Raw genomic sequence first — 18452 nt, 5'->3', positions numbered from 1 at the left:
CCTACCTGTATTTCCTTTTAACACACACAGTGCTGTAAAATCACACGGTATCCGTGCACACATACACACACGTTGGGAATTTCATAAACAGTCCAGATCTCCTCCTGTCGTCACCAGGAGGAGGCGGGGAAGGTCCTCAGTGGAGCCGGGCATGTTCAAACATATCCAGGCAGACCAGCCTACCAACCACCACGGAGTGCTGTCATTGGGGCATCGATTGGATGTAGACGCAGACTATATGAGAGTTGGTGTATTGGATATTATTATTAACGGCATAGCTTAAACCGAGAAGTTCTCCTTAGGGACAATCGACACCGACATAGTAACATATGAGATGCGTATTTGGATAAATCTTGAGACGCATCACTTCTGAAGACTGTGTTTCGGCTCTCTCTGAAGACTTCGCACTTCAGTGTGGCCATGTCTCTGCCAGCCAAAGTGATGAGAGACGGGCTGCTGGAGAAGCGCAGCAGTGGGCTCCTCCAGCTGTGGAAGAAGAAGCGTTGCGTGCTCACCGAGGAAGGGCTGCGCCTGCAAGACTGCAGAGGCGGCGGCGGTGATGCTCGGAGCTCGGCGTGGAGCTCCAAAGCCAAAGAGCTCCGCTTTGAGCGCATGGCCACGGTGGACTGCGTGGAGTACAAGCGAGGGCTGGTGTATTTCACCGTAGTCATGGCTACTGGGAAGGAGATAGACTTTCGGTGTCCTCAGGATGGCACGGCGTGGAACGCGGAGATTGCTTTGGCACTGGTGCGCTATAAGAACCTGCAGGCCGTGCAAACAGGACGGAACAGACACCTGTCCACGGCACACCTGGGCAGCACTGGGGAGGATGAGGAGCTCTGAGATGGTAAAGGTAAGCCTTTCTCGACTGGACTGGGGCTGTGCTAAAAATGTAGCCTATAGTTGGGTCATTCTTATTTAAGGCTTACATATTATTTATTTTGGATTTGGGAGACAGTGTGGCACCACACCGTCATAGCTGGAGTGTCTCAGGTTAACTCAGTACCAACTTTGTGTCACTGAGATAGACAGTGAAACCCAAGTCAAAGCATCACCTACACACATAAGGTAAATGTCATCAAATCCCCATAAAGTCTCCATTTAATGCAGCCACTGACTTCACTGATAATCTCCCCTGAAGGGGTGTTAGAAACAAGGTGGTGCAGTGATTTAGTGGAATGAAAACATCCAGTCTCCTGGGAAAGGAGGTGGCACATGGCTGAGCAGCGCTCAAGCCCCAAGCTAAATGTTATTTACAAGTGCCACTTCAGTGTTTAGATGTTCCACTGCAGAGTGAAAGTCGTGTCGGTTTTTCCTTACTATGGTCATCGGTCTTAACTGCACCACAGTAGTCTGAGGACACAAACCTTCTCTCACTCGAGGACATAATTACGATGCAATGTGAGCCTCCAAAATAACATCTGCCTGCCTCTCCCTCACTAGGCAGCCAAGTATTTTTAAACACAAACACATGAGCGCACACACTTACAGCCTTCTCTTATGTATTTAGCTGACTTAAGACACTTGGACATTTGGGGTGAGCAGAGCTAAGCACCCCATACATCTTTTTCAGCTGTTCCACATGTAGGACACAATCAGGGCGATCACATGACAACAGTGTTATTTACTAAAACTGGCCGCTGAGATCTCAAATGTAGGTCTGAACTATGAGCTCACAGTCCAGGAATCCACAGCGAGGCTTCCTTAAGAGAGCTGCAGAAGTCAAGTGCCCAAATTAACTCAGTAGCCGTGGTAACAGTGTAACACTACTCACTACAAATGCACTTAGTAGAACACCATCAGCCGTCAGTGTCAGATATATAAAGTAAGAACTGGAAATGAAAAATCTGCTTTTCTCTCTTTTTCTCCAGACTTTCTACTTCTTGGGAGTGAACCAATCAGAATGGAGAAGGGTAGAGGACACCAGATCCATCCACTGATTCTGTGGCGCACAGCATTATGGGATGTACAGCACGGCCATCAGGGAATATGGATTAAAGGATCGAGAACCACTGTCACGAACACTCTTCTTGTCTTCCTTCATGAGCTTATTCACACTGTCTTACAAAGCCTAGGAATCTGATATACTGTAAGCATGGATAAAAGTGTTCTTTCTGTCATGACCTCATTGTTTGAGGTCATTGTGGAGACCTCTGCATGAGGAAAAGATGAGGTTATTTGGACAGAAACTGTAGCGCTGGGACACGGTTTACCCTTGTGCCTTGATGTTTCCATAATTTCCCAACGTTTTCTAACGTTGCTAAAATAGGAGTCACTTTATTTCTTCAGTCTTGCTTTTGATGGAAACATATCGCTGTTTGACTGGCTTTGAAACCGTTTGTTATAGACTGAACAGATCTGCATGCTTTTTCTAAAGTTCAACATGAAGAAGAAATATTTTGCTCATATTCATTGCACATTGTATTCTATATATTTGCTGAAGCCATGTACAGTATTATACAATTAAATACTTTTTTTTGTCTTTAATGCCTTTCTATTTTTTAAGCAATGCTTCAGTTCTCTACATTGGAACATATAATGTCTCTTAGAGCTAAACAGTCAGCTGCCATTTATTTTAGGTTCATGCCATTAATTCTTAGGCTCATCTGTTTCCAGTTGTGGTGTAACCTTGCTGTTCTAGCCTCTGGAAAAATACACACACACTGTGGCATTACTCTTCTGTTATTGCGTGTGTGCTGAAGTCAGGACACCTTCTGTTCTGAGCAATGTGGAAGGACTAATGAGAAGCACAGTGAGCCTGAGGCATTTGCACAAAACATCCACCCACACATGTATTCACCTACAGAAGCCTTTAAGTTCACACCCAGCATGAAATTCAACAAGGTCTAGGTATCAGCTGGCTCTCGTTAGTGAGGCCTAGTATATATTGTTCATTCAAGAATGTTTTGTGTGTGTCAAGAATATAGCAGTGTGTGCGAGAGCTGTGTGAGGCTGTAGGACTCAGTGCAGGTCACGAATAAAGGCTTTATTGTGTAGCGACTTCTCCCATTACTGTGGAAAACCCCACAGCAAGCCACACCGCATGAGTCAGCAAAGGGACCAAAAGCACTGCAAGGAGCGGATACACCCAGTGATGGATCATTGGTCTGTGTGTGTGTGTGTGTGTGCGTGTGTGTGTGTGTGTGTGTGTGTGTGTGTGTGTGTGTGTGTGTGTGTGTGTGTGTGCAGGTGTAAATACACACAATACTGTATGTGAAGAAGAACCATGGAGAAGTGTGAAGTAGTGGTTATGTGCAATACGTCCTTTAAGTCCAGTCCTTCAGAGTGTGTGTGCTCACACTACTCAGTGGAATGCCCTGTCTAAACATCATAACCTTTGTCCGGGGTGTCAGCTTCTCTCAGCAGATAAACACACAGACAGTGACCTGCAATTTCATAAACCAGATCCTAGAGCATGAGCTGTTCTTGAGTTGGAGAACAGAAGAACAGGGCAGACATTGTGGTAATAGGACTAATAGATTAGTTTTCTCAGTCCTTGTAAAAAAGAGTATAGTGTGTGCAGACCAAAATTCCTCTTCAATAATGTTTACAAGTCTTCTCAGGCTTTACTAAATGGTGCTGCTGTGTGAGTGTCAAACCACTAGAGGTCTGTCTTTCCCTTCTACTCACTGTTGTTTGGCTAAGTGTACGTGTGTGTGGCTTATTTTTAATTTGCACGTTTGAGTGTATTGTACTTTTCATATTCTTGTTAAATGTTAAATTATTGTTGAAAAGGCAGCACAGCATAAAACTAACATAGTGGCATAGCAAATCCAGCTTTATTCATCAGTGAATGTTAAGATCTTATCAGCCTTTTTGATTGTAAAAGAAAATAGTCAATTATTAATATGAATTTGACTTTCAGATGAAACATGAGCATTTTGTAGGGTCTGCTTTACCGCTATGTAGCCTAAGCCTAGACAAGTATAACTGGTGGAAACACACCCGTTACAGCATCAGAAAACTTAATAACTGAAATTTTCATTTTGATTACATGCCAGTTAATTTGGAAGCATTAGGAAGAGCCAATTCTGTGTTCTAAGAGGGGCGACCATTTTGTTTTCATTTGGGTTACAGACAGTGACCTAAAATTTCATTTTGTCTGTCAAGAAGGTCTGTCAGCATCAGGCAAATAATCCCAAGGGCCTCCTTAAAAGCATGTCTAGCATTTCGATCTGCCCTTCGAGGTTTAGATTCTGCAGCCATGCCTGCAGCTCTGTGAGGCTGTACTCGGGCACAGCAATGCATTGAGATAAATGCTAATGTCTGCATGCTAACATACTTAAACGACAACGTTAACATGCACATGTTTAGCAGGTCTAATATTTGTTATGTTAGTCAACTTCGTTTAGTGCCTTATCATGCTAACATTAGCCAATTAGCACTCATCATAAAGTAAACAGCTGAGTCTGAGTGTCATTAGTTTTGAAGGTATTTGGTCATAAACCAAAGTTTTGACCTGATGATTGTGCAGGGGGGGGGATTTTCATGGCAATCCACCAAACAGTTTCAATCAAAACCACAAAAGACTACCTCACAGTGATGCTAGGGGACTAGTTAAGTGATCATTAAATGATTCATCGTCTGGGCATCATGAATGTCTGAGCAACTTGTCAAGGCATTTTACTGAACAACAAAAATATAAACCTTATGGTGGCGCCAGAGGAAAAAGTGATGATCAAAGACATTTGGAGTCGTCCTCTCGGGATCACACATATTTGTACAACATTTCCTGGCATTCCATGTAATAGATAAATATTTCAGTCTGGACCAAAGCGGTGGACCAAGAGATTGAAAATGACATCCCTAGAGCCGCTAATGTAGCTAAGAATACTGTACAACAACATAACAACATAACAACAGACGACTTCTATCATTACACAGCACAGGTGTTGTCACTCTAATTGAAATCCTAAGTGTCTGCTTTCTATCATTTGAATTTAGTGTCAATTCCGTTTCCAGACAATCTTTGAGCAATATAAACGTAATAACTCCGACCTATAGTTCATCATCTAAGTTACCTTTATCATTCTGTGTCGTTTGAAGGCCAAATCTCCAGGCTCTAACTGCTTGGCCCCTGGTGTATAATGGCTCTGTGAGAGACAAATGGACAGAGCAAGATTAGGCAGTAAGAGAGATGGGGATGACTAATTATAGCCTCCACTAACAAAAGAGAAAGAGAGCGCGCGACAATGGGGTGGGCATTTAAATAGAGGGATACCAAATCGTTGGCCTCATCTCTGATCTGTGTATCCTGCCTCTGCTGTTGTCGCATCTGTCTGCCTCCTGCTTCTGACACCGGTAAGGTCTCTTCATGGTGTGGTCTGTAAAGCTTTGCAGGTGTGTTGTTAGGCCAATTTCTTCCTTCTGTGCATATAGTGTACACACACTGAATGGATTGCAGTTTGAATAGGTACAAATTTGTCTGGAACAACATTTTATTTGTTGAAAATCTTTAGACTTAATCCAAGTTTTCAAACAATTCTAATGTCTAATGGTTTATACAATGGAAAGCTTGTCTAGTAGGGGGTCAGTATACAGGGTATCGTGCAAAATCCAGTAAATAGGGTCAACAAGTGTTTTGTCGATAGCCTGGTTTCATCCTTGGCGCTATGGCTGCACCTAAACCACAACTGCATTAACCAGAATACTAATCAATTGAAATAATAGGAACTAGTCGGTTTATATTTGTTGCCAAAGCAGCTCTGTTTAAATCTGATGCTGACGCAAACTTTCCAAAGCACTTTGGGCAGGTTTTGTTTTGCATTGCCAAGTTGGCTGCACCACAGAGACTCATAAGCATCCATGAGTTACTGACAGTTAATCCCTGATCCGGGCTGGGCACCCCAGAGCACAATCAGCCTCCACAGCTGTCTATCAGATGTCCCCTGATCTATTTGGGGAGACAGGCCACTCTAAATTCCTCTCCTTGAGATAATCCCGAGTAGAAAGATGGGGATGAGAGACGGGAGGGATGGATGGATGAGGAATGAATATCAGTCTGGAATTTTTCTAATCCGTTGCAGCAGCTTGTAACACCATCATGCTAGGAGGTCTTAGGTGCTGTCATTCTCAACTGGAACAAGTAAACTGGGAGAGTACATTAAGAGGGTTAGGGTGAGATGAGGTGAGATAGAGAAGTGCTGAGTGCTGTAAATCACTTGTTGTGATTTAATAATGAGCAGGAGGGCCATGAGACTGAGGTAGAGGAGGAGTTAAGATAATGTGATGACAAAGGTGAAAACAACACTATAAGGACGAGCCGACAAGACGACTTACAACAGTCTCAGTCTTGTTAAATGTATCACACCTTTCATGATATGTTACATTTGGTTGACAATATTTCCCAGGAAAAACTGTCGATAACTGAATCCACTGGTATAACCTAATGATTGACCATTTATCCAATATGTTTACCTACTATTTAATCTGTTTAAACTCAATTACTTTAACCTATTGATTTTAAACATTTTCTTTGCCTGCTTCCTAACTAGCTGTACTCTCAACATGTGGTGTTACAGCTGACTCAATGTAATATCTATGTTTTCTAATTAGTTGTGCTATTTCATAATCTTTCCCTCATCCAACTCCAGAAGAACACCCTGAGCTACAAGTACCCCTGGTTGGGAATCAATGGCTTAGACTTTAGTAGCTAGACTGTGGGTGAACTGATCCTTTAAAGGCGTTCTTTCTCTTTCTCAAAACAAATCCAGTTATTTGAAATTACGCTTTTTCTACAACATGCAATAATTCGTTTTTTGAATCATGAAAAGAAAAGATCACACTACTACAAAGTGTTACAATAAACTGTGAAGAGAGTGTGAAGAAGCAGGAGCGGAGAAGTCAGCATGTAGAGTTTTGTATGATTGGCCTGCTAACAAACATTAAAAACAGACTTCAAATTCTGAGAGAGCGCTAATAGAGAAGTGTGGAAATGATCTGGTGCTCCAAAGGCTGGTGAACAAGCATTGTGTATGCATGTGAATGAAACTCTGTGTGTGTGTTTCTAAACTCATCCGTCTCTCCTCCAGTGAGATCTCATCAGCAGGATGCCTGAGCATGTGTGAGTACTTAAGCTTTGTGGTCTATTATAGACCAATAACTCATTCACAAGCTTAGACACATTTACAAAACAAATATTACTCAGATTTGTTAGGATTAATCTTTGGTCTGTCCTTTCCTCTAAATCTTGTCTATTTTTTCTTTTACAGGCAAGAGGTAAGGCTATTATTATCACAGACTACTAAAGTATTTCTGAAGGCTAAACATAATTGAAACAAGTCAGATAATTATATCTTAAGCTGCGAGTAAAGTACTCACATTTTAATTGTGTTAGCGATTTCATGAATTTTTCTGTCCATCCAGAGGAAACCGAAGATCTCAGCTTCAAGGAAGCTGATGCTCAAGGTGAGAGAGATCATGGTCCTAATCTTTCTGCCAAACTATAATGTAATACATGTGTTTGACCACACGAAGGCAGCAGATCTCATGTTCTCAGTATTTGTACTCTGATATGCAAATACTTCTGAACATCCAGAGTCTGTAGCGTGAGAGCTGAATGTTTCTTTACCAGAGCGATGTAGGAGTATCCTGTATGAGATTACCATATTGTATGTCGATTTTGTATTTGTACAGAGTCTGATGGTGGCAAAGGCCAAGGAGGAATTGGAACAGGAGGTTGTGGTCAAAGAGGAGGAGAAACATAACTATCTGTCAGAGAGAGCTCCTCCTTTAAACACCAGTGGTCTGAGCCTTGGACAGCTACAGGTAATTCTTCCACATCCTTCTAATTCTTCACTCCCTCCTCTGGCTCTTCAGTGATTTAAAACCCATACGTGTGCTAAAGAAGCTGCATCTACTATTCTTCTATAGGCTTTTGTTTGTCAATCCAGGCTGCAAACATGCCTTTTTCAACCTGGATCTTTTTTTTAAAACTGTGCCATATTACAACCTTGCACTGCTGCTTCCTCAACCTCCTCATCAAAAACCAATGCACATCTAAATATAGATGTTCAGCAAAAAGAGGATGATGCCCTGCAACTGAAACCTTTCCAGATGCACACACTTTAGGTTGTCCTAGAAATCAACCAAACGAGCTTTCATAAAATACATATTTTAAACCTTTGTTTTTTTTATGTTTGTATATACACAGGACCTCTGCAGAGAGCTCCATTGCAAAATAGATGTGGTGGATGAGGAGCGATATGATATTGAAGCCAAAGTCATGCTCAACAAACGAGAGGTGCACACATCACTTAATCAGCCCATTTACATGTGCTGTGGGCAAACCTGGAAATTTAAAGATCATAAAATGCAGCAGAACTGTCACCATGAGAATATCCTGCAATATTAATGGTAATTACCTTTCAATTCTCTGCCCCTGGTCCAGATCAAAGACCTGAACATAAAGGTGTTGGACCTCAGGGGGAAATTTAAGAGACCTAATCTTCGCCGTGTTCGTGTGTCTGCTGACGCCATCCTTCGCTCGCTGTTGGGCTCCAAGCACAAAGTCTCCATGGACCTCCGGGCCAACCTCAAGTCTGTCAAGAAAGAGGACACCGAGAAGGTGGGTGCAGAAGGAAATAAAAGATGAAATACAATCACGCATGCACACACAGAACACATGCAAACCAGTGCAAGCAAGATGTGTACCTTCCTTAAGGCAAGCGTGCAAGGTAGTTTACTGTAGAGTTTCAGACATACACATGACGTCAGCCCTCAAACTGCGATTGAACACCTGAAAAGTGTGTTTACATGTGTGTGAAAGGTGTGTTTAAAATACCGAGCAGTAGGCCGGTGCAGGGCGGCAACCATGTGTGTGTGAGAGGAGGTACGGTACACAAAACAATGATGCCATTGTGCACAGAAGAGTAGCTTTTGTGAGCGGTTCTGCTCCCTGGTCAGGGTGTGTGTGTACATGTACAGATTAGCCGGTGCTGGTGTGTATCTGTGTGTGTGCCTGCATGGATATGCGTGTCTCTGAGTGTATTAGGTGCTGTAAACCAGTTACACGAGCATGGTTATACAGTATTATCAGGGGATTCCCAGGTGACAACATAGGCCTTAAAGGCTTAGACACAACAATGGTAACAATAAGATTTTCTGAACCTGCTCTACTGTATCTGTCTGCAGAAGAGGCCAGCAGAGGACAGTGACTGGAGGAAGAACGTGGAGGCCATGTCAGGGATGGAGGGAAGGAAGAAGATGTTCGATGCTGCAAAGGGTCCTACCCAGTGAACCCAGAAGGTGTCATGTGAGCGACATCCCTCCTCCTGCATCTGAATCTATTTTATTTTCCAATGGTCTATTTGAGCTTCTGCATTTCTTTATCTATGTGCCAAGTGCTATTATCTGTTGTTCTCAGACCTCAGGATTTAAAGGCTTATATTTGTACAGCAAAGTAAAAAAAGAAAGGCAGCTTGTATCTCTAGAAGATACATATTAATAGTAGTGTAACTTAATCAGCAGGCCAAATTATATTATAGCCATTAATAATATGACCTTACCAAATCAAACTGTACCTTTACAATTCTTGCTTGGTGGTAAACTGCAAGCATGGCCTGTGGTTTTGTGAACTGTAACAACATGATGTACACTTCATCAGCTGGAACAACAATAAAACACACAAAACTATCTTCTTTTTCTGTGTAAATGTTTTCTCAATGAACGATGTCTTTACTTTATATTTCTTTTTTAAAAGGGTGTAAGGTGATAGTCTTCTCTTTCCTGCTGTCTTCACATTAGAGATAGGCTACAGTGAAGATATCTTTATACAACTCAGGATTACGAGATCCCCTGACTTTTCATCTAGCAACCTCATCAGGTCAAATGTTCAATTTGTCCAATACTTTGGTTTATGACCAAATACATGCAAAACTAATGCTCATCATCAACAGCCACACATGTACTTTGTTCTTGGAGCTAATTAGATTGCTGTCTGTTTTGCATGCTCATAAAGCACAGAAGTGCTTCTGTAATGGCGTTTTAATCATCATCTCCTTATCATGGTGAATGCAAAGAGCCTGCAGTAGTCGTGTGCCACAAAATGTATTCTACCTACCATATGAACACTGCAGCAACACAACATTCAGTCTTCACAATGGCAGCACTGATGCATGCTTTGCTTCTTTGGTTATAAAGTGACATGAACCATCAGATAGCATTTCAATGGTCCAAACTATAAGCCAGCCTTCTCTAAATATGAGTGCAGCAGACTCATGGTAGCAAAACACACCCAAGGAAGGATATGGATGAGCATCAAGAGCTACACATTATCTGTAATTATGATAGTCCTTTCTGTTTATTGAGGCCTTATGGTTTTCCCAGAATGCAACAGGTGCATGTTTAGTAATAAAGCCAGATGAGGTGTAGGGTTTGCGTGTGTTGGACTGAGCTGAGCCTGGGTCAGAGTCCGACACACTGGGCTCTGAGGACAGGTGTGGCCTCACACAGCAGAGCAAACAGTCTGACTCACACTGTAAAGACACTATCTGCCCAACGCAACAAAGCCTCAAAACCCAGGTTGACACAAAACAATATGACATACAGGTATAGTTTTTGGACCAGCCAAATCAGTTGCCATTTCTTTATTTTATTTTAAATTCCCTGATGTTCTTTGCAATTTTATTTTATATTTATTTCTATTTGTGTTGAAACTCTTTGTCCTAAAGTGCTATAGCTTAGGTAAAACCTCTTATTCTGCTTCAATTTGACTGAGTAATTAATGAGTGATTGTTTCGTAACTGCTGATTTACACTACCCCTGTTAAATGATTACTACTGCATATTGTTAGCTTTAATGTATGGCAGCAGCATGTAATGACCACAAAGGAGACTTATCATGCTTTTCCTCTTTCTCTTTCTCTCTCTCTAATTCTAATCAAATGGCCAAAGCATTTTACAAAATAAACACATATTGGACCTATGTATTATATACACAGATGTCACATATGCAGTCTCTCTCTCTCTCTCTCTCTCTCTCTCTCTCTCTCTCTCTCTCTCTCTCTCAGGTGGGTAGCTTACCTTTGTGGTCATGTGACACCTCAGTGAGCTGCACCGGGGTAAAGGTGGACTGCTTTGTGCCGCCCTCACAGTGCCAGTCAGTCGACTCTTTTCTGAGTAAGAGAAGTGCACCTGGAAACTATTTTTTTCGCCCAATATGTCCATCAGTCGGAAGAACTGGTCGGCTTTGTCCAGGTAGGAGTTCTTTTGTAAAGAGAATATGACACCTTTGTATGAGCGCACCACCTGCAGCTGCTGCTTTACATCTTATGGAGGATTTAGTCACTGAACTAGCATAAAAGTAGCTCACTCTTGCAGCCAAGCAGGAACAAAACGAGTTTATAATATTAATTGGTACATTATACTGTCCGGTCAATAGCTTTGTAAGCCTACAGTAGCTTTATGAGACACTGAGCTGTTTCCTGTCTCATTTGGTTGCATTATTAGTTCGCTCCTACCTTTGCTTTGATATTTGAATAAAGTCACAGTTTTTTTTTTAAGATTTAATTTGAACCGTTTTACCTTTGAATAAATGTGTTCAACCCAACTTGACTAATAAATGCTGTGTTTTCAAGACACATCCTGCATAATACTAGACTCAATGGGTTACTTAAAGTTGTTCAGACACGCAACTGTAGTCTAACTCTGCCCATTCACAGTTGATGAACAAGTAAAGCAGGTTATGTGTAACCGTTATAACGTAATCTCTTGTCTCCAGCAAACAAAACAAGCAGCTGATTGGATTCATTTCCGTAAATTTAATTTTTTTTAACTTTCGTTTTGGACCAAATGTTTTATATATCTCTGCCTGTTTCATTGTCTGTTTTACAATCTGTCTGAATATGATGTGCATTATGACTCTGTCCTCAGCCTGGCGCGCCAGTGGACGATGGAGGACGAGGAGGAGGTGGAAAGGGAGAGGAGGAGGAAGGTGAAGGGCTCGAGCACCTCCACCGAACCTGATGTTGACTTCAGCCAAACAACCGGAGACACGCCCACCAGTGACAGCACCTTTGGGACAGAGACCACAAGTGAGATGTCCCAGGGCCTCAGCAGGTTATTCTCACGTTTAGTCCTTTATTAATTTGTACTTGTTAAATCTTGATTTATAAATTGCATGAACATGATTCTGTTGATGTACATTTACGCACTGCTACTATCTCTCTTTTCTTCTGTCTTTCTGTTTTATTCTCTCCATCTTTATTGTATGTTAGAAGGCCATAGGGAGCTAGTGTTTAGGAATCTATCTACTTTGATGGTATGCCTTTATAGCGGATGGATTTCAGAAGCAGAGAGAGAGTCTTACAGTTTTGCCCCATGGGAGTGTGTCATCTGTATACTTTTCAAAACACACCAAGAAACCTGATATCATGAGTAGAAAGTATGAAAAGCTATCAAAAACACCACCAGCTGAGTTCCTAGAGCAGAAGCAGTCTTCAAAGAGAGAGAGGAACTGTAGAGCCTTTCATGAGAGAAACTTGAGCAGACACAGGACTGACAGGTCCGTTTCTCTCGCTACAGACGATCCATCATACATCGGTCATTCACTTGTGTGTGTGTGTATACATTTATTTCTTTTCAGTGCGGAGCAGACGCAGCTGGACTTTGTGGATATGCTGCGAGTCCGTGATGAAAAGCGGAGGATGAGGCATGTGGAGACGCTGAGAAGACAGAAAGAGGTAGGGGAGGATGAAGCGGAGGACTGCGGAGGAGAAGCCAGAGTGGAGCTACTGGGGGACATGGATGAGGAGCAGGGTAGTGCGTTGCCCCCTGTCAAAGCCACATCAAAACCACAACCACCCCTGAAAACAGCCTCTTACAGCACCACCACCAACAGCCCCACCACCACCAGCAGCAGCAGCAGCAGCAGCAGCAAAACCAGCTCTCACATCACAAACAGACAAGTAAGACGGGAGTCATTTTTGTTGCCTTTCAGCTGAGGGAAAGAAATATTGGTTATCATACTACCAGTTTGCTTTGAGCTAAACGCTAACATGCTGATGTTAAGTAGGTGTAGTTTACATGCTAACATTAGCTAATTATTACAAAACATAAACCAAAGTATTAAAGAAATAGAAAACAAAATTTGACCCAATGATGGTGCGAGATTAAAAAGTCACTGGATCACCAAAGTGTGTAGAATACATCGTCTGAGGATCATGAGGGATAAGTGAAACCTTTTACCTGCTGCTGGTGCGAAGGTAAAAGTCATTAGGATAAATCTTCTTGGGACCATTAATGTCCATACAAAATGTCATGGCAATAAATCCAATAGTATATTATGATATATTTCAGTCCGTGCCAAAGTTGTTGGACTGACTGATTGTCATCCCTAGAGCCATGTTGCTAGCGTAGCAAAGAAAATGACTAAGTATGAACTGCCTTCACTAACAGACAGATCTTTTGACAATACAGGTAGACAAACACGCACATTCAAACTATCAATGCGTCACTCAGTCATAACACAGTGCTACCAATAGTGCCACCCTGCAGTGTGGTTAGTCCCAGTTAACTGTTACCCCACACAGTCATGTTAATCATTTTCTAGATTCTACAACAACAACAACTTTTTAACCCCCAGTGGAAAATATTAATGTTTCCTGTTCTATAAAGATGGAAAGACTCAGTGAGCATTACCAACAGTATTCAGGTGAACAAAGCTAGAGAGAGCGTATGATGCTCACACACATGCTTGTCATAAGTATTTCCTAGTTCTAAACATCTTTGGTATACTGGAATTGCGTGACCATGCAAATCATCCATAAAACTTTGATAAGGCGTGCTTAAGGTCATTGTTTGAACTTTATCTTTTATCACACTGGCCGGCGGCTCTAATTCCATGTATCTGCAAATTAGGCCATAACTGCACATGTGTTATGTAATGCGAGGAGTGTCTCAGGTGGCTCTCTTTAAAAGCTTGTATGTGGTGCACTCATGTTGATCGTCTCTCCCGTTTGTTTTTCTTTTTAGCACGAAAATGTACAGTCGTCGAGCAAAGACCCCGATCCCAAGCCACCGTCCAACCCGGCTCGCAAGTTTGTCAGGTTAATGAGCACAATTTCTGTCTATTGTTCTTTTCGTGTATGACTCATCTGGAAGGATCAAATACAGATCAAACATTATTTTAAGATAAGATAAAGGTTGTTGATTCCACACAGGGAAATAAAAGTGCAGCAGAGGAGGAACAGTGTAGGAGAGCAGTGACATCGCAACCAAACGCAAGATATTCCCCAAGTGAAGCTTAGTTTATTGTTTAAATAAATCAACCATAGGAAGAAAACCATATGTGCTTACTAACCAGTCTTCGAGAGTCACATTTATTTAGATATGCAGTAAATAGAGCATTTGGAAACTTGAAATATACCTGAATATTACTGCAGTATACACAATGTTTATTCCAATCTCACATTGACTTCTGTCTAATCAAGATAGCTGTGGAAAGTTCTGTCTAAGAAGTTTGGATAACAAGACATTGAGGCAGCCTGGCATCTCTGGTTTTTATGTTTGGGCACAAAAAGTTCCCCATCAGCATATTTTTTTATTGTTTTTTTAAGCATTATGACAGCCTTTATTATCCCAAGGGTAGACACAGACAATAAAAAACAATATTTCAAAAAGGAGGGTGCATTTAAGACTTTAATACTCTGCAGCTTTACTGTGGGTTGGATCACTGGTTGCTACTCATGCACATCTTCAACTGACCTTTCAGTTCACCCGTGTTTCTGGTGTTGCAGTTCTGTCTCCATCTCACTCGACAAAAGTCCCTCCGCCAGCGGGTGCACAAGTCCCATGAGCCCTTGCTCTCCGACGGCCGCTTTCTCACCTCGAGAACACTGGCCGTCGCCTTGCCAGAGCCCCCCTCCGAGGGGAGCTCAAAGCCCCGTTCAGAATGGACACACACAGGAGGTACACACATAATTCACCTATGCTTCATGCGTTGTGCTGACACCACTGCTCCAATAAAGCAGCAGCACCCTCTAGTGTTAAAAGAGTAAACGTTACAGTTGTGCTGATGAGAAGAAACATTGGCTCGATAGTAAACTTGAAGAAGAATAGAAGAGATGCTCACTGTAGATCTTCCTGAACATTTTTATTTGACTTTACCTCAGACCAGCGCGAATGGCTCTTCCTCCAACGTCAACTTCGAACAGACGGCCCAACCAGCATTCATCAGACAGAGCTCGAGGACTATATCTTTCAGAGTAAACACCTCAAACACACACACACACACACACACACACACACACACACACACACACACACACACACACACACACACACACACAGACACATTCTCCCTGCTGAATGCCAACATTACTTTTATTTTTTCCTATTTGACTGTTAAAACACGATTTAATCTTGCACCAGCTGTTAGACTATCAGTTCAGGGTAATTTGCTTGTGCCACTCAAGCATTGGGCATATGCTAATAGCTGAAGAAATATTTACCAGCTTATACTGCTGACGGGTTGCTTTGTCAACTCCTCACAAGAGACGGGATGACTGTGCAGGTCAGTAGCTGCTGATGTTTGGACCACAGCTAACACGCATTCACATACACTTGGGTTTTTTCACAGCTGATGAAGAAGAAAGAAGAGGAGAGTGCCCCGCTGCAGAGGAGGTAAGGAAACATCTTTGTCTTTGTATCGGTCTACCTCAGTTTGATTGCTGACTGCTTTATTCTGTTGTAGTGCGAGTGTGAGGATGGCCTCCAAGAAGTTTGAATCCAACACAGTAAGATAATTATTTTCACCTGATAGTAATCATAATGATACAATAATAATAATAATAATATTGTAATCAACAAAACTTGATCAAATTGTCACCGTGCTACGTTCTTTATGGTATCTTAAGGTATTCTTTCAGTATAAGCCGAGTAAAAAGATCACAGATGTTGATCATAGTGCATCAAAATATGATTAACAGTGTGTGTAATGTTAATTATCCAGGACCAGGATAAAAATGAAGATGAAGACAAAGCATCATCTTTCCAGAGAAAGTGAGTTTGTACAGCCAAATTATTTTCGTAAGTGTACACAGCTGGACCCGTTCGATGTGCGTTCTGTTTTGTCCAGCTCTAGGCAGAGGATTTCTTCCAGGTCCATCCAGGAGAAGATGGAGAGACTGGCTCAGGCTGCACAGGTCAGACTCTCTGCAACAAAAACAGAATAACTCAGCTCAAGCTTGTACGAGTAACGATTATTTTATTACTCTATATCAACGCTGATTATTTTCTCCTCGTCTCTGTATGTGCGTAGAAGTCAGACATGACGCGATCCCCAGACGTGACCCAGAGGACTCTGTTCCTGCTGGACGAGGTGTCCAGGAAGAGAGGCCTCTTTGAGAAGGAGCAGCAGGAAGCGAGCCCCACCAGCCCGGGAGTCTCCAGACAGGTACATTCAACACTCATCAGATCTGCGTGTGCCATTAATGCATGGACCGATAACATTAGCATGTATGGGTTCTGATCGTTTCACAATCTCTGTTGGAAATTCATAGGAATTTAGGAGCTTCACATCAGGAATGACAGACCGGATCAACGGCTGGATGAACAAGACCAAACATTCTGGGTCTTCACACAATCCGACTGTAAGGCCATTTGTGTTGTTACATGTCTGTTAAAACTGCATCATGTCAGAAGTTATACAAGTGTAGCAGCTAGAGGGCAGTAGCATCCTTTCAGCTATACTGGAATATGCCTCCGTGTCCCAAGCAGGATATTTGTTTCTCTTCCTGCTGCGTAGCTTTCATTAGTTAACGTCAGCTCAGAGTAGGGCTGTGCCGACATGGCCAAAATCTTTCACCCCAAAATAAAGGCCATTTCATATTTGGATAACGATATACGTCACGATATTACATGTTTGCTGGTAATTGAATAAATAGATAATATTTATGAAAGCCTGTTGAAAGGTGTTGGTAGATCTAGCACAGGTAGAGCAGAACATGTCCAGAGTATTGGATCATATTTGGTAATTACAAGAAGCTTTATGTGAGATTTAAAGAGTAAATTATACATTTCTTATCATGTATACATCTATTTATTGGAAGCCTATTTTTGTATACTCCTGTGTGAATTAAATACTTGATAAATGATAAGAGTATTTTAAGAACGTTAGTGCAAAATGAACGTATGTTTTTAAGTGAAATTACATTGAAAAAAATAATCAATCACGATAGTAGCGATATATAGAAAAAATATATACACAATAGACATTTTAATATTGTTTTGATGATATATATCGCCATATTAACTGGTTGACTTAACCCCAGGACTTTCATTCTTAAATGAAATGAAGTTTTTATGCCATACCTGGGTTGCTATTTATTTTAACAGTAGAGTATCCATGGTTACGGGGACACTGCCATCTATTTTACATCTGAGCAAAAATAAGATATTTGTGGTGATGATTCTTTATAGAGAAATGTATCTGACACTTACCATTATTCATATATACTGCAGAGCACATATGTTTCTATCTTTTGTATTGAGGCTTGACTCTCTTGTAAGAAACAAGTCTGATAATCTTTAAATGTTCTATTTATAGGACTTGAGACATGTGGACATCACCAGCAAGAGGAGCCTGTTTGAGAGCAGAGAGGAGGACAGTGTCCCAAAAACCAGCCCTGGAAAAATCTACAAGTGAAGGTTGTCCATTTATAAAGCCCAACAGGTAAGATTATTGTCCCACACTACACTTTAACATAACTTTATATTTAAATATGAAATACAAATGTGTTCCTTTAGCAATAATGTCTTGCCTTTCTGTGTCTTTATTTGTAGGATTTAAAAGAGAGGACATGAAAAAGAAAACTGGAAGACTAATGGATGCCATGAAGCTATTTATGTTGTTTTTTTCTTCCTTTCCAAAGCTCACAGGGGGAACTGAATGCCAAATAGAGAAAAATGTGAGATTTAGCTTTTAAAAAAGGACTGAAATGGAGGATACTGCTTTTAAATTTAAGAGGCTTTAAATCATACACTTCTGCATCGCTTCTTTGAAGTACAGATATGTCTTAATGTGTGAGGAAGAGAGGAGAAGAAAGGTGATAGAGAACAGGGTGAACATTCATACATTTGTTTTAAACCTCTTCAGCTATTTGCCTATTTTATGTAATTGTTAAAGCACTTTAGAAAGGTGAAGGTCTTCAGGCTAGTGATGCCGATTTATTTTTACTAAATTACAGTAGTGGGAATTCTGGAGTTGTAATTGTATGTTTTTGTTAAATCTTCCGTCATTGGGGGCAAGATCCAGCCGGTCTAAGAAATAAAAGGTTTTATTACCACAAATGTGTCATAAATGTCTCTTTATTAGCTTACTTATACAACGAGGAAACACTTTCTAGTCTTAAATGCATACATATATGTATATTATGTAACATCCCTTATCTCAGCCGAGGGAGGATGTAGATAAGAGCTGCCAGTGTTTTGTCAGTGGCACGTTGCCATACAAGG

General features: G+C 41.4%; 3 protein-coding genes across 4 annotated transcripts; all 3 read left to right on the top strand.

Annotated features, from left to right (window-relative positions):
• Positions 1-126: 126 nt before the first annotated feature.
• phlda3 (pleckstrin homology-like domain, family A, member 3) lies at positions 127-2474 on the top strand. Of its 2 annotated transcripts, none has more exons than XM_029435584.1 (2): positions 127-847; positions 1872-2474. In XM_029435584.1, the coding sequence occupies exon 1, from the start codon at positions 421-423 to the stop codon at positions 841-843; it is 423 nt and encodes a 140-aa protein (XP_029291444.1). In that variant the 5' UTR covers positions 127-420; the 3' UTR covers positions 844-847; positions 1872-2474. The 2 variants fall into 2 exon arrangements, with proteins under 2 accessions (XP_029291444.1, XP_029291443.1); XM_029435583.1 differs by having other exon boundaries at positions 136-853; positions 1872-2472.
• Positions 2475-6122: 3648 nt separating this feature from the next.
• On the top strand, positions 6123-9237 carry tnni1a (troponin I type 1a (skeletal, slow)). The gene is made up of 7 exons (XM_029435923.1): positions 6123-6127; positions 7212-7218; positions 7366-7407; positions 7636-7767; positions 8153-8242; positions 8390-8566; positions 9133-9237. Exons 1-7 carry the CDS (start codon positions 6123-6125, stop codon positions 9235-9237), a joined length of 558 nt encoding a protein of 185 aa, XP_029291783.1.
• Positions 9238-11157: 1920 nt separating this feature from the next.
• On the top strand, positions 11158-18267 carry lad1 (ladinin). The gene is made up of 14 exons (XM_029435545.1): positions 11158-11195; positions 11871-12056; positions 12583-12904; positions 13971-14044; positions 14735-14906; positions 15110-15202; positions 15577-15620; positions 15691-15733; positions 15955-15998; positions 16075-16141; positions 16258-16392; positions 16499-16588; positions 17545-17670; positions 17781-18267. Exons 1-13 carry the CDS (start codon positions 11158-11160, stop codon positions 17641-17643), a joined length of 1407 nt encoding a protein of 468 aa, XP_029291405.1. The 3' UTR covers positions 17644-17670; positions 17781-18267.
• Positions 18268-18452: the final 185 nt, after the last annotated feature.

The sequence above is a fragment of the Cottoperca gobio genome, chromosome 7 (genome assembly GCF_900634415.1).
Source record: "Cottoperca gobio chromosome 7, fCotGob3.1, whole genome shotgun sequence".
Lineage (NCBI taxonomy): Eukaryota > Metazoa > Chordata > Actinopteri > Perciformes > Bovichtidae > Cottoperca > Cottoperca gobio.
The sequence above is the reverse complement of the archived record's forward strand: the minus strand, read 5'-3'. Positions and strand labels throughout refer to the sequence as shown.